The 12,742-nt window shown below is 45.0% G+C and overlaps 1 protein-coding gene across 1 annotated transcript in view; it reads left to right on the top strand.

The window, feature by feature from the left end:
- The first annotated feature begins 3,184 nt into the window (after nucleotides 1-3,184).
- The window catches only part of mast1a (microtubule associated serine/threonine kinase 1a), a 43,404-nt gene continuing 33,846 nt past the window's right edge, over nucleotides 3,185-12,742 (top strand). The window contains exon 1 of the mRNA XM_061228013.1: nucleotides 3,185-3,435. Coding sequence (XP_061083997.1) covers nucleotides 3,416-3,435 — 20 coding nt within the window. The 5' untranslated portion in view covers nucleotides 3,185-3,415. The remainder of the gene's footprint in view (nucleotides 3,436-12,742) is intronic.

The raw sequence follows: 12,742 nt of genomic DNA, 5'->3' as shown, positions 1-12,742 counted from the left end.
CCAACTGAGGGCAGTTTTCTGAAGCAACATTGAGGAAAAACACCAAAATATGTAGCAATGCCAGCACGATGTGATCATGTTTATTCAAATGGTAGCATAATATTTTTCAAAAAATTCAATGTAATTATATTTGAAACACAGGTAAGCAACTTTAACCCCACATTTTTCATCATTGATTTAACGGCTAACTGAATTTAGGATATGAGTACAGTTTTCTAAAGATGTAAAATCACACGATCCCATTAGCTGGTTTTAAATGAGGTTACATGATGCCTAAGCAGTTTAGTGCATCAGTAGTAGTGTACATAGAGCGGTGTAGCTACCCCAGAGGACATAGATGGTTATGAGCTCAGGTTTTGAGTTGTTGTTCAAAGGCCTCCGTTGCAGCAGTGGGAAGGTCTGTCCCAGTCTGTGTGTTTGAGGGTTAGCTATATTTTTGCCCTCAACAGCACCCTGAGGAGAGACGGCTATGACAAAAGGTTAATCTCACGTTTTGATCTTGCGTCTGCATGTTTGCTAATCAATCAGGGGAAAACATTTTTTTAAACGAGAGCAGCCTGGTATACTGAAAAGGCAGATCTGGCTCCCAGCACATTTCGCGTTGTGGTTAGTGCGATTGCCTCTCATGCGAGAGACCAGGGATTTTTTCCCTCTTTGTTTCACTCACTTTTAAAAGAAATACAATCCGATAACAAGTTATAATTTTCAGTCCAGGGGTTTGGGTAAAGGCGGTCTTAACTGGGATGGGTCCATTGGAGCAGCTCTCGGTTTGGAGGGTAGAAGGGAGTAAACTGTAGTAACGTCATGCAGAACGTGGCCGTCTGAGCTGAGGGACTCTGTCTCTGTGAGGGACAGCATGGCAGTAGCTGGCCATGGTGCTGAATCTTATCCTCCTCCTGCTCTATCACTTGTTCTTTCGGCCACGTGGCTGTGACGGATGCCCGTTTGATTGGCTGTGGTAAGTTTGAGTGGCGGGACTGATTTGCGGATTCTGTTCACTCATATTGTTATGCAAAGATGTGTTAAATCCTGCGTAGGTAGCCGGGGGTTAGCTCTCTGCCAGTGATTCGGATTTCCTCTTTGGGTGTGTCTTTATTCGCCTGCTCTAAAAACTGTCCTTGCTTAACCCTATATTTTGGGACAAGGAAGTATTTCGGGTTTTTCAAAATGTATTCACTGTGGCACGTTGATTAGAAGATGAGTTTGCTGTAGTGTGTGGATGGCATGCTAAATCCGCAAATACAGACAACTATGATTAACAGTTTTACATCACAAATCCAACCTTCAGCTATTTTTCCTAATTGATTTAGCAGCTAACCAAATTTAAGATGTCAATACTTTGTTTTCTAAAGACATACAATCTCATGATTATATTAGCTTGTTTTACACGATGACTAAGCTGTTTCCAATACAGTATTATTGGTGTAGCAGTCCCTGCACACTGCTGAGCCCTGAAAGGAGAGATGTCTACTGAGACTCTCACTCCAGAAAATGTCATTCACTAAAAGCCTCACTTTGGTAAAAGTGACACAGAGTGAACAGTTTAAAAAGCCCTTCTTCCTCTTGAATGCAGTTGTAATGTAACGTGTCTTTATCTTGTTAAAATAAACAGTCAAACCAAAATCTGCTGTGGTATAGAGCATTATGACCCCAGCAAGTCTTGTACTGCGCTACTTTTGTACTAAAAATACAAGATCGTTGTTCCTAGCCTGCTGTTAAATTTACAGGATAGCAACCGTTTTTGCTCTACAGTATAGTATGCTGATATACAGTACAAACAGAAAACACATTCAAAGCAATGCCTTGTGTGCATTCCTAGTTTGGTGTTGAGTGTCACTACTGTTAGTCAGTATTAGTAATACAAGTTAAACAAGGAAATGTGTGCATTTCTCTGCACCGTTGTCTTTTATTGACAGTCTTTTTCAATTATCTGCTTTATCTGATCTCTGATTCTGCTGTAGTCGGTCGGGCCATGGATTACCGAAGCACAGTAATAACGTACAGACGTCCTTGGTCAGGGTGTTTACCGCTGTTCTTTAATCGCTGTCGGTATGGCTACGCTGCAAAGCCCCGGATGGAGGCTGGGGATTTCTCAGGCACAAACACGCCCTGCACGCGCCACTAGCCCCCGCTCAATGCCTATCACAGCTGGGGACTGTTTGAGCTGTGAATCCTGTTCCGGCTCCCTCTCTGCTCATTTCCCATTCCCCCACCGCGCGCATCCGCGACACAGGGCAGGGCTGGAGGGGATCGTGGAGGAGACACAACGGCCAAATTGAACCGCGATTGGAAAATGCGGGAGTGCGAGCCGATTCCCCCACCCGCCTCACCCCGTTTATGTCTGGTTTCGAATAATTTGTTATTTTCAGCAGATATTGAAAAGGTGCACTTGCACAGATCTCAAAATTGGCTACTTGATGCTGTCGGTGCTTTTAAGTATTATTTTTTTCTCTCTTCAGTAAATGTCATTCACAGGTGCCGGTATATTTGAGAACGTATATTTTGCATGGACCTGAATAACTTCAAATTGCTTCCTAATCGTCACTTGTTTTCTGTGGCAGCGTTTCACAGCATACGCAATTCCATTTCATTCAAGACCTGTTTTTCAAGAGGAAGGGAATGCTATAGCGAGGCTTTTAAAGTCAGATCCGGAAGTGTGTGGTTAAACGGTTACAGAGTTTCTTTTTAGGGGCCGTTTCTTTCTCACTTCCTGAAACACATTAGACTTTGTGGTGAGTTTTTAAGACACAGCTGTTTCACTATTGCTCTACACTATTGCACAACACCCTCCACACCAACACCTGCAGCCAACCATGATAATCCCTCCCTTCTACCCTCCTACCCTCCCTCTCTTTCTCTTTTACTCGCACACGCACACATACACCCTCTTGCTGTCTCTCTTATTCTCTTTCTCTCTCTCTCTCTTTCTCACTCCATCTCTCTCTCACTGTGGTTTCTGGCTCAGTGGCTCCCTCCTCATTCAGATGTACATTAGCCCACAGCCCAAAGCTGTGCACTGTGATTCAGATTTGCTCTTAACAGCGGCAGGCACACGCACGCGCACACACCGCGGGCACACAAACACTGGCGCATGCACGTACGCACAGCCCGTGATGTTTTTTTCCCCCTCCTCGTACTTCCTGCCTTGGCACATTACCCTTGAGAACAGACCCACAATTCCCCCTTCTTCTTCTTCTTCTCTTTTTTTGCGAACCGAGAGAGCAAAGGCAGTCCAGTATCCGTGTGCCTCTCCCTGCTGACATCCCGCTGCAGCTGTCTCGCAGACATCACGGCTGTGTATCTAAAGAGAGAGAGAGACCTGCAATGTCATTTTTGAGGGACAGTGCTGCTTCCTGACTGTTTCACTGTGCTCAGCTTGTCTTGACTCTGGGCGCCCCGAATCTTCGCCAGCAACATGTTCCGACGCACGAAAAGGTAAAAAAGGCTAACTGTAAACACAGAAACAGATGGGTGACAGCGTTCCAGTAGATGTTGCTGCTCTCTCTCCTCGTCTTGTCTCTTGTCCTTGTTTAACAGGGGTTGCTGGCTGTGTCGGTGGTGGTGTGGGTGTTTTTGTTGTGTGTGTTATGATGCGTGCTGTCATCACTGGCTCCCTGTCCTCTTCTTCTCCCGCCTTCTCGTTCTCTTGCACTGGCTCCTCCGTCTCATGTTTTTCGCTAGAGTGAACCTGTGTGGTCTGCCTCTTATGTAAGCCTGTGTCTCTCTGTTAGTGTGTGTGTGTGTGTGTGTGTGTGTGTGTTTATTTGTAAGATTACGGATAGCAAATGTGAATGGTTGCATGTACAGTGCTTTTCGTCTTTGGATATTTGTAACACATGACGGTATGATTCATACGTGTGTCTGTGTGGGGGGAGAGCATGTATGCATCAACATGTATATGTATGTTTATATGGAAGTATTATAATATAGATAGATAGATGTTGTAACTCTGTGTATGTACAGGTTGTATTAGTGGTTGTGTTGAGAGTAACTGTGTGGAAAGGGTGTATTAGTGGTTCTGTTGTGAGTGTAGAAGCAAGTTTATAGTTTGGTGATGTATGATCGTTGCCACCAGCGCTTATCACATTTGATGGTCGGTTGCAATGACTTTTAGTTTATACAAGAATGACGGAGGAATTGATGTCGTCGCTATCATCGTTGTGCCCATTGTTGAGAGGTAAATTGTATTGACTGCTGACCCCATCGCTGGCTCAATTGTCATGACAATCTCATTATACAACATTCTCATCTGTAACTATCTTTAGCGAGGTGTCATCAACTAGCTTCCATGTCTTGAGCTGGCAGTGACTCCACTTCACATTCAAAATCAAAGTCCAGAGATAATGGACTGTTGGTAACAGTGTAGCAATATCCATCAGCGGATCACACTGAAAATCACCTTGCTAAGAATTGGTCGGTGTGTGAAGGTTGTATTAGCGGGTTTGTTGAGTGTGCAACTCTGTGTGTAAAGATGGTGGTAATGGTGGTTCTGTTGAGAGTGTAACTGTGTGAAGGTTGTATTAGTGGCTCTGTTAGGAGTGTAACTCTGTGTGTAAAGATGGTGGTAATGGGGTGTCTCGGTGGCGCAGCCTGTAGAGCACTGACCGCATGCTCATTGTGAGCCGCGACGTCGGCGGTTCGAATCCGACCGTCCGACATTTGTCGCATGTCTTCCCCTCTCTCTCGCTCCCATTCTTCCTGTCTCTCTATACTATATACTGTCCAATAAAGCTGAAAAAGGCCTAAAAAATATCTTTAAGGTTGTATTAGTGGCTCTGTTGAGAGTGTAACTGTGTAAAGGTTGTATTAGTGGCTCTGTTGAGAGTGTAACTGTGTAAAGGTTGTATTAGTGGCTCTGTTGAGAGTGTAACTCTGTGTAAAGGTTGTATTAGTGGCTCTGTTAGGAGTGTAACTCTGTGTAAAGGTTGTATTAGTGGTTCTGTTGAGAGTGTAACTCTGTGTAAAGGTTGTATTAGTGGCTCTGTTGAGAGTGTAACTGTGTAAAGGTTGTATTAGTGGCTCTGTTGAGAGTGTAACTCTGTGTAAAGGTTGTATTAGTGGCTCTGTTGAGAGTGTAACTCTGTGTAAAGGTTGTATTAGTGGCTCTGTTGAGAGTGTAACTGTGTAAAGGTTGTATTAGTGGCTCTGTTGAGAGTGTAACTCTGTGTAAAGGTTGTATTAGTGGCTCTGTTGAGAGTGTAACTCTGTGTAAAGGTTGTATTAGTGGCTCTGTTAGGAGTGTAACTCTGTGTAAAGGTTGTATTAGTGGTTCTGTTGAGAGTGTAACTCTGTGTAAAGGTTGTATTAGTGGTTCTGTTGAGAGTGTAACTGTGTAAAGGTTGTATTAGTGGCTCTGTTAGGAGTGTAACTCTGTGTGTAAAGATGGTGGTAATGGTGGTTCTGTTGAGAGTGTAACTGTGTAAAGGTTGTATTAGTGGCTCTGTTGAGAGTGTAACTCTGTGTAAAAGTTGTATTAGTGCCTCTGTTGAGAGTGTCACTCTGTGTAAAGGTTGTATTTGTGGTTCTGTTGAGAGTGTAACTCTGTGTAAAGGTTGTATTAGTGGTTCTGTTGAGAGTGTAACTCTGTGTAAAGGTTGTATTAGTGGCTCTGTTGAGAGTGTAACTGTGTAAAGGTTGTATTAGTGGCTCTGTTGAGAGTGTAACTCTGTGTAAAGGTTGTATTAGTGGCTCTGTTAGGAGTGTAACTCTGTGTAAAGGTTGTATTAGTGGCTCTGTTGAGAGTGTAACTCTGTGTAAAGGTTGTATTAGTGGCTCTGTTGAGAGTGTAACTGTGTAAAGGTTGTATTAGTGGCTCTGTTGAGAGTGTAACTCTGTGTAAAGGTTGTATTAGTGACTCTGTTGAGAGTGTAACTGTGTAAAGGTTGTATTAGTGGCTCTGTTGAGAGTGTAACTATGTGTAGAGGTTGTATTAGTGGCTCTGTTGAGAGTGTAACTCTATTGAGGGTCTGTGGCAGTGCTGTATGAGCCTGGATGACAGCCACTCTCTCCCTGTCACATGTTGTAGTCTGACAGCATTTCCTTCAGACCTTCATTATCTGACTTCATTTCATGCACATTCAGGGATGAGTCTCCTGTCATTGTGTCCTTGTTACTGCAGTATGATTATCCACACATGTGGCCAGCAATCAGGTCTGTACAACAAGTCTTTTTATTTTATTGCCCATTAATTGCGACTCAATGTTATTCACATTTTAATGGTACTTAATGGTACTTAATGGTGCATGTGTGCATTTGTGTGTACGTGTGTTTGTGTGCGCATGTGTGCGTGCATGTGTGTGTATGTGTGTGTGTGAGCGTGTGAGACTGCAATGTGTGTCTTTTGCTGTTGGTTGTTGTTGGTGTCTTCCTTATAAAGATGTGCTTGGGGCAGTTGACACTTTTTTGTTGTATTATATATGGTGCAGGAAGTAACAGGAAGGAGAGAGTGGGTTATACACAGGGCCTGAGGATGTGTCATGGCCTACATTTAGGATGAGGCTCCTGGGGTTAACAAACACGCATCTCTCTGTCTTTCAGTACCACCGCACTCCTCCATCCCTACTCTCATCTCCTCTGTTTTCTCTCTCCCTTTTCAGAGAGAGAGAGGCGTAGAGAGTATGTGTGTGTCCAGCCAGGCACATGTGTGTGTGTCTCTTGTTTATTTTAGCACACCCTGTGTGTGTATGTGTGTGTGTGCGATTGTGCGTGTGTGTGTGCGTTTGCGTGTTTGCATGAGCAAGTGCACGTGTGCGTGCGCGCGTGTGTGTGTGTGTGTGTATGTGTGTGTGTGTGTGTATATGTGCGTGTCTGTGTGTGTGTGTGTATGTGCGTGTCTGTGTGTGTGTGTGTGTGTGTATGTGCGTGTCTCTCTGTATGTGTGTGTCTCTCTGTATGTGTGTGTGTGTGTGTGTGTGTATATGTGCGTGTCTCTCTGTGTGTATGTGTGTGCGTGTGTGTGTGTGTGTATATGTGCGTGTCTCTGTATGTGTGTGTGTGTGTGTGTGTGTGGGTGTATATGTGCGTGTCTCTCTGTGTGTATGTGTGTGCGTGTGTGTGTGTGTGTGTGCGTGTGTATATGTGCGTGTCTCTTTGTGTGTGTGTGTCTGTGTGTGTGTGTATGTGCGTGTCTCTCTGTGTGTATGTGTGCATGTGTGTGTGCATGTATACGCACGCCATTGAGAGATGTGCGGTATCAGAGCTCTCTCCCCTGGCTCCAGCTCAGGTGTAACACTGTGAAGCCAGGAGACCAGACTTGAGAAAAACATCCACCTCTCCTCAAATCCTATTAGAGCTGTCTTTCACTTCAAGCCAGAAAAGCATTTACACAGCAGTTTACCAATTATATTGACTTCAAATAGCGTGGAAGACAAATCGAGGAGGACATTTGGGTTCAAATGAGGATTCTAGTTCTTTACAGACTCCTCAGGGACAACCTGGGGTTCAGTAGCACAGTCTTCCCTGAGTAAATGCCTGTTTGGCTGTACAATTTCAGAAATAAAGTGACAGTGGAGGTAAATCTTTGTTCTTCAAGGATCAAATTTGCCGAATATAACCCTGAAAGTACAGAATATTCTCTTTGGGTACAAATTAAGAATGTTTTCCAAGCAAAAAAGGTACCAATTAATTATATATTGCTGGCTAGGGGTACAATTTTATGTACTTATAGCGTACCGCTCCAGTGTAGGTTTAAGAACCATTTTTAGTCTTTCAGATGGGCTGCTTCACTTTAATAATGTGCATGCTTCCTATGTAGAAAAACACAGGCACTTGGCTACTCTGAAATGGCTTTTACTTGTCCTTAAATAGTGGCTTATTTTTTATTTATTATGGTTTCTTTCAGAAGAAAGTTGTGTACTGTATATTACATCAGATTCTGGCTCTAATGTCTTCTGGCTTCGGTGTTTTTTAACGCCTGCTGGTCAGATTTGTCCATATTATTACAGTTCTGACCTGTCTACCTCACTGCTCACCACCTGTCTGCAGTACATACACTAACATCAGTGTACTCACTGTCAGTGCATGCTGACCCCATCAGCCCCTTTATGGCTGGGTGCTGAAGACTTGAGAAGGAGTGGTGTATTAGGAGTGAGACACATACATGGGCACACACACATTCACACACTCTATCAGAAATAAAGGTAGGCAAAGTGCCGAAAAAGGTACAAATGCTTTGACGCTGGGGCAGTACCCTATAACTCAAGCAATATATTATTACTTTGTTCCTTTTTTGCTTGGAAAATGCTTGGAAAATGACTATACTTTCAGGGTACATTTGGGAAAATGGATCCTTGAAGAACAACAACAATGCAAATCCACTGTCACTTTATTTCTGAGAGTGCATACACGCACAGAAACATGCAGGCACACAGACACCCGCTGACACACACACACACACGCTGACACACACACAGACACACTGACACACACATACACACACACAGACACGCTGACACACACACTGACTCCCTCAGTGCAGCTCCCTCCTCAGGTGTGTCTGTGGGGATCAGGTCAGCACTGTGCTCATTACAGGCAGAGTGATCCCAGGGCGATGGACATATTTAACAGAGGTAGACTGCTGTATCCAAGTCCCTGATACAAATACTGCTCTTACCCAGACATCTTACCTCACAACATTTCACACTATATTTTTAGACAGGTTTTTGCCCAAGCTAATTTATGGAGAGTAGTTTATGGCAAACCTTTTCCCTATGTTGTACCAAAAACATGCAAAAAAAATGTATCTTTGATTACAAATCATATTGAATCAAAGGAGGATTCCTGTAGATTTAGCCAAGTGAGAGTTAGTTTGCTAATGTGTGTTAGTAGTGAAGTCATCGCTGATCAAGGAGCTACATTGGCAAGCCAAACACATCTCTTATTAATGGTGTATTTGTTCACTGAAGAGGTTTCTCCCTTCAAATGCAGACCAAAGGCACAACATCAGTTTTCGTCAGGCTGCTCTCTGTCTGATCCCACATACTACATTACATTTACGTCTCGCCATTTTAGCAGAAGCTCTTATCCTGAGTGACTCATACATATCACAGTTTTACATAAAATCCATTTACGCAGCCCGATATTCTACTGAAGCAATTCAGGTTAAGTGCCTAGTTCAAGGCTACAACCACTGGCAATCGAACCCTGAACCTTTGACCCTTCTAGTCCAGGCGAGAGTTGTTTCAGGCGAGTTTGGTGAGGCTGTTTTTGTGTGCACGGTGGATGGAGGGTTAACGAGCTCCAGGTGTGAGAGGGTGATGCGTTCATAACGGGACCTCCCTCGTGGCTGGAGCAGACTGCAGTGATCTCAACCCACATGATGCCAGTGGCCTCCTGAGCTGAAGGGAGGAGATTTTCTGCCTTTGTGAAACTGGGGCTCATATATTTGTCTGGAGAAATGTATTTTTTCTCTGTACCATCCCTTTATTCCTGCTCTCTCTCCCTCTCTCTCTCGTTGCTCTCATTCTTCTCTTTCTTTCTGATCTCCAACCCTTTCGTCTTTGTGCCAAATCTGTCTCCCACTCCTTTGCTTTTTTTGAATGTTTTTCTTTTGTTCCTTTATCTTTCTCTGTTCCTCCTTTCATATTTTCATCTCTGATAGAATTTTACCTCCCCACCACCACACCCATGTCTTAGAGACTTAAGGTCCCCTAACAACCTCCATAACTTCTATTTGTGACTCTCTCAGGCCACATTGCATAGCAACAAGCAGCCACGTGATTGGAGCTCGCTGTATACCCCTCCAGATGCAGACACTCCCTGCAGTCTCCTCCCTGTCTCAGACCCTGCTTTCCCCTCCCAGCTGTGTTGTGTGCATCCACATCTTTATCCCTTCATCCTGAAAATGGAGGAGCAGCGCTAAGCTAACTGTACATTTCAACAGACTGTAAAAGGACAGAGGGGGAGAGAAGCTGATGTGTAGCTTCCCTACATGGCTCGAGGCAGTCACACGTTTTGCGCGTGTGCGCTTATTGTACCCCGTACGCGGTGTGATGGAAAGTGGGCCACGGCCCCAGTGACGCACTACACTCTCAGAAATATAATTACAGTGGAGGTCCATTTTTGTACTTCAAACATCAAGTTTCCCAAATGTACCCTGAAAGTACAGTCATTTTCTCTTCGGGTACAAATGAGCATGCTTTCGAAGCGAAAAAAGGTACAAATTAATAATATATTGCTGGCTAGCACAGGGCAGGCCTCTCGGGGAGGTGGGCTGAGGAGGACCCACCCCGGGCTCCCGTAACCACCTGAGGGAACGTCACATGACAGGAAGCCGCTCGGACAGAGTCGCTCGTCGATACGCTAACGATCAGAAGGTCTCGTGTCCTGTCCGCTCTGTGACTCAGCAGGCTGGTCGTGAGCGGTGACTATGCTGTCTGGTTCCGCCCCCCCCTCCTGCTGGGCACTGCACGGTGAAGGTCACTGGCCTTATGGCCACATTCAGGGCTGTACGGACAGTACCCTGGCCCACACAAACACGGTGACATTTTCAGAACGCTCTTCGTTCCCGGCTCATCGGGCCGTTAGTGTTTGTGTACACGATACATCTGCTGTCACGTACATTTCTGCTGCTTTCACATTCTTTTATCATTTATATTTTTCGCAATAAGTCCATCTAGGCCTTTAAAGTTTTGTCTTTGCAGAGATAAGGGTCATCTATCTCTAAGCAGAGGTATCATTTTAAAAAGCCATTAGCCAAACAATAAAACTTAATGAAATTCAGTTTGTTAAGCACAATCCCTCGCGATCTTTACGGCGTCTGTCCGCAGTGAAAACGAAGCGATCGTTAACACGTCTCCGAGGCGTCTTGACTGCCGGTTAATTGTGATCTATTCCGCAGGCTTCTCCTCCTTCCGTTTTCCTTCCCCTCCATCCGTGAGAGGCAGAAAACAAATGGTGGTCTTTAGCCCACTGCTCCACAAAGCGGAAAACGAGAGCTGAGAGCTGAAATCTCTTTAGAATCTGTGGACAATGAGCCAGGCACGCGCATGGCTTCATTTCCTCCCATTCACACTCTCCAGCGCACAAGGAAGCCATAAAGGATAATAAAACCTGCTGTAGTATGGGGAAGCTTGGAGGTGTGGGGCTTTTCTCAAGAAGTCATTTCAGTTATTCAATACTGGCCACTTCATTTCCAAAGTATGAGTTCCTCCATTACACACACACACACACACTCACACAAAACACGATTAACAAGTAGTTCCGTTGTTACACATGTTATAATGTCTGCATATCAAGCGTCTCTGTGCTTGATCTAGTGCCTCTGTGTGGGGGTCTATAGGGTTGTTCATGTGTGTGTCTGCAGGTCATTTCCTTTGTGTTCCCCAGTTTATCTGCTGTGTGTCTCTGTACTGTATGTGCATTTGAGTGTTGGAGATGAGGTTGATAGGAAGCTGGTGTATTGATTTTGCTGCAGGCTTTTCAGTTTAGACCAGTTCATCGTGCGATCTGGCTGGAATGGGAGAGAAACTGCCTCAGAGAAGAATTATCACGCCGGCATCCTCCCCTCTGAATTTAACACCCTTACTGATCACACCTCTCTTCTGTGCCTAGTACACTCTGCTCCTGCGGGCCTCCAGTGGAGGAGTCATTATTTCACGGCGTACTGCAGGACTGGGTTTTGAGATGCACGTGAAGTAGAGGAACTCCTGTTGGGAGGTCTTAACATGCTGTGGTTATGAAAAATACATAAGTGTGCCTGCCAAGAAGAACTGAGAGTAATGATGACAGGCAGTATACTGCAGAGAGTTATCCGCCCAATCATGGCACTTCTTTGTGTGGCTGTATTACATGTTGTCCTTGCTCTGTACAGCTGTTGTACACGCTGTCCTTCTTCTGTATGGCTGTAGTACACACTTTCCTTGCTCTGTATGGCTGTCATACACACTGTCCTTGGTCTGTATTGCTATAGTACACACTGTTCTTGCTTTGCATTGTTGTAGTGCTCTCTGTTGCTGTAGTACCTGCTGTCCTTGCTCTGTGTGGCTGTAGTACATGCTGTCCTTGCCCTGTATGCCTGTAGTATATGTTGTCCTTGCTCTGTATGGCTGTAGTATATGTTGTCCTTGCTCTGTATGGCTGTAGTACATGCTGTCCTTCCCTTATATGCCTGTAGTATATGTTGTCCTTGCTCTGTATGGCTGTAGTACATGCTGTCCTTGCTCTGTATGCCTGTAGTATATGTTGTCCTTGCTCTGTGTGGCTGTAGTATATGTTGTCCTTGCTCTGTGTGGCTGTAGTACACGCTGTCCTTGCTCTGTATGGCTTTTGTACACACTGCCCTTGCTCTGTGTGGCTGTATTACATGCTGTCCTTGCTCTGTGTGGCTGTAGTACATGCTGTCCTTGCTCTGTGTTGCTGTAGTACACGCTGTCCTTGCTCTGTGTGGCTGTAGTACACGCTGTCCTTGCTCTGTGTGGCTGTAGTACACGCTGTCCTTGCTCTGTGTGGCTGTAGTACATGCTGTCCTTGCTCTGTGTGGCTGTAGTACACGCTGTCCTTGCTCTGTGTGGCTGTAGTACACGCTGCCCTTGCTCTGTGTGGCTGTAGTACACGCTGTCCTCGCTCTGTGTGGCTGTAGTACACGCTGTCCTTGCTCTGTGTGGCTGTAGTACACGCTGTCCTTGGTCTGTGTGGCTGTAGTACATGCTGCCCTTGCTCTGTGTGGCTGTAGTACATGCTGTCCTTGCTCAGTGTGTTCCTGTAGTTGTGCACGGTGTACTATGGCGTATGGTTGAAGGATTAT

Source organism: Conger conger, chromosome 2 (assembly GCF_963514075.1).
Source record: "Conger conger chromosome 2, fConCon1.1, whole genome shotgun sequence".
NCBI lineage: Eukaryota > Metazoa > Chordata > Actinopteri > Anguilliformes > Congridae > Conger > Conger conger.
This window is presented reverse-complemented; position numbering and strand designations above follow the sequence as displayed.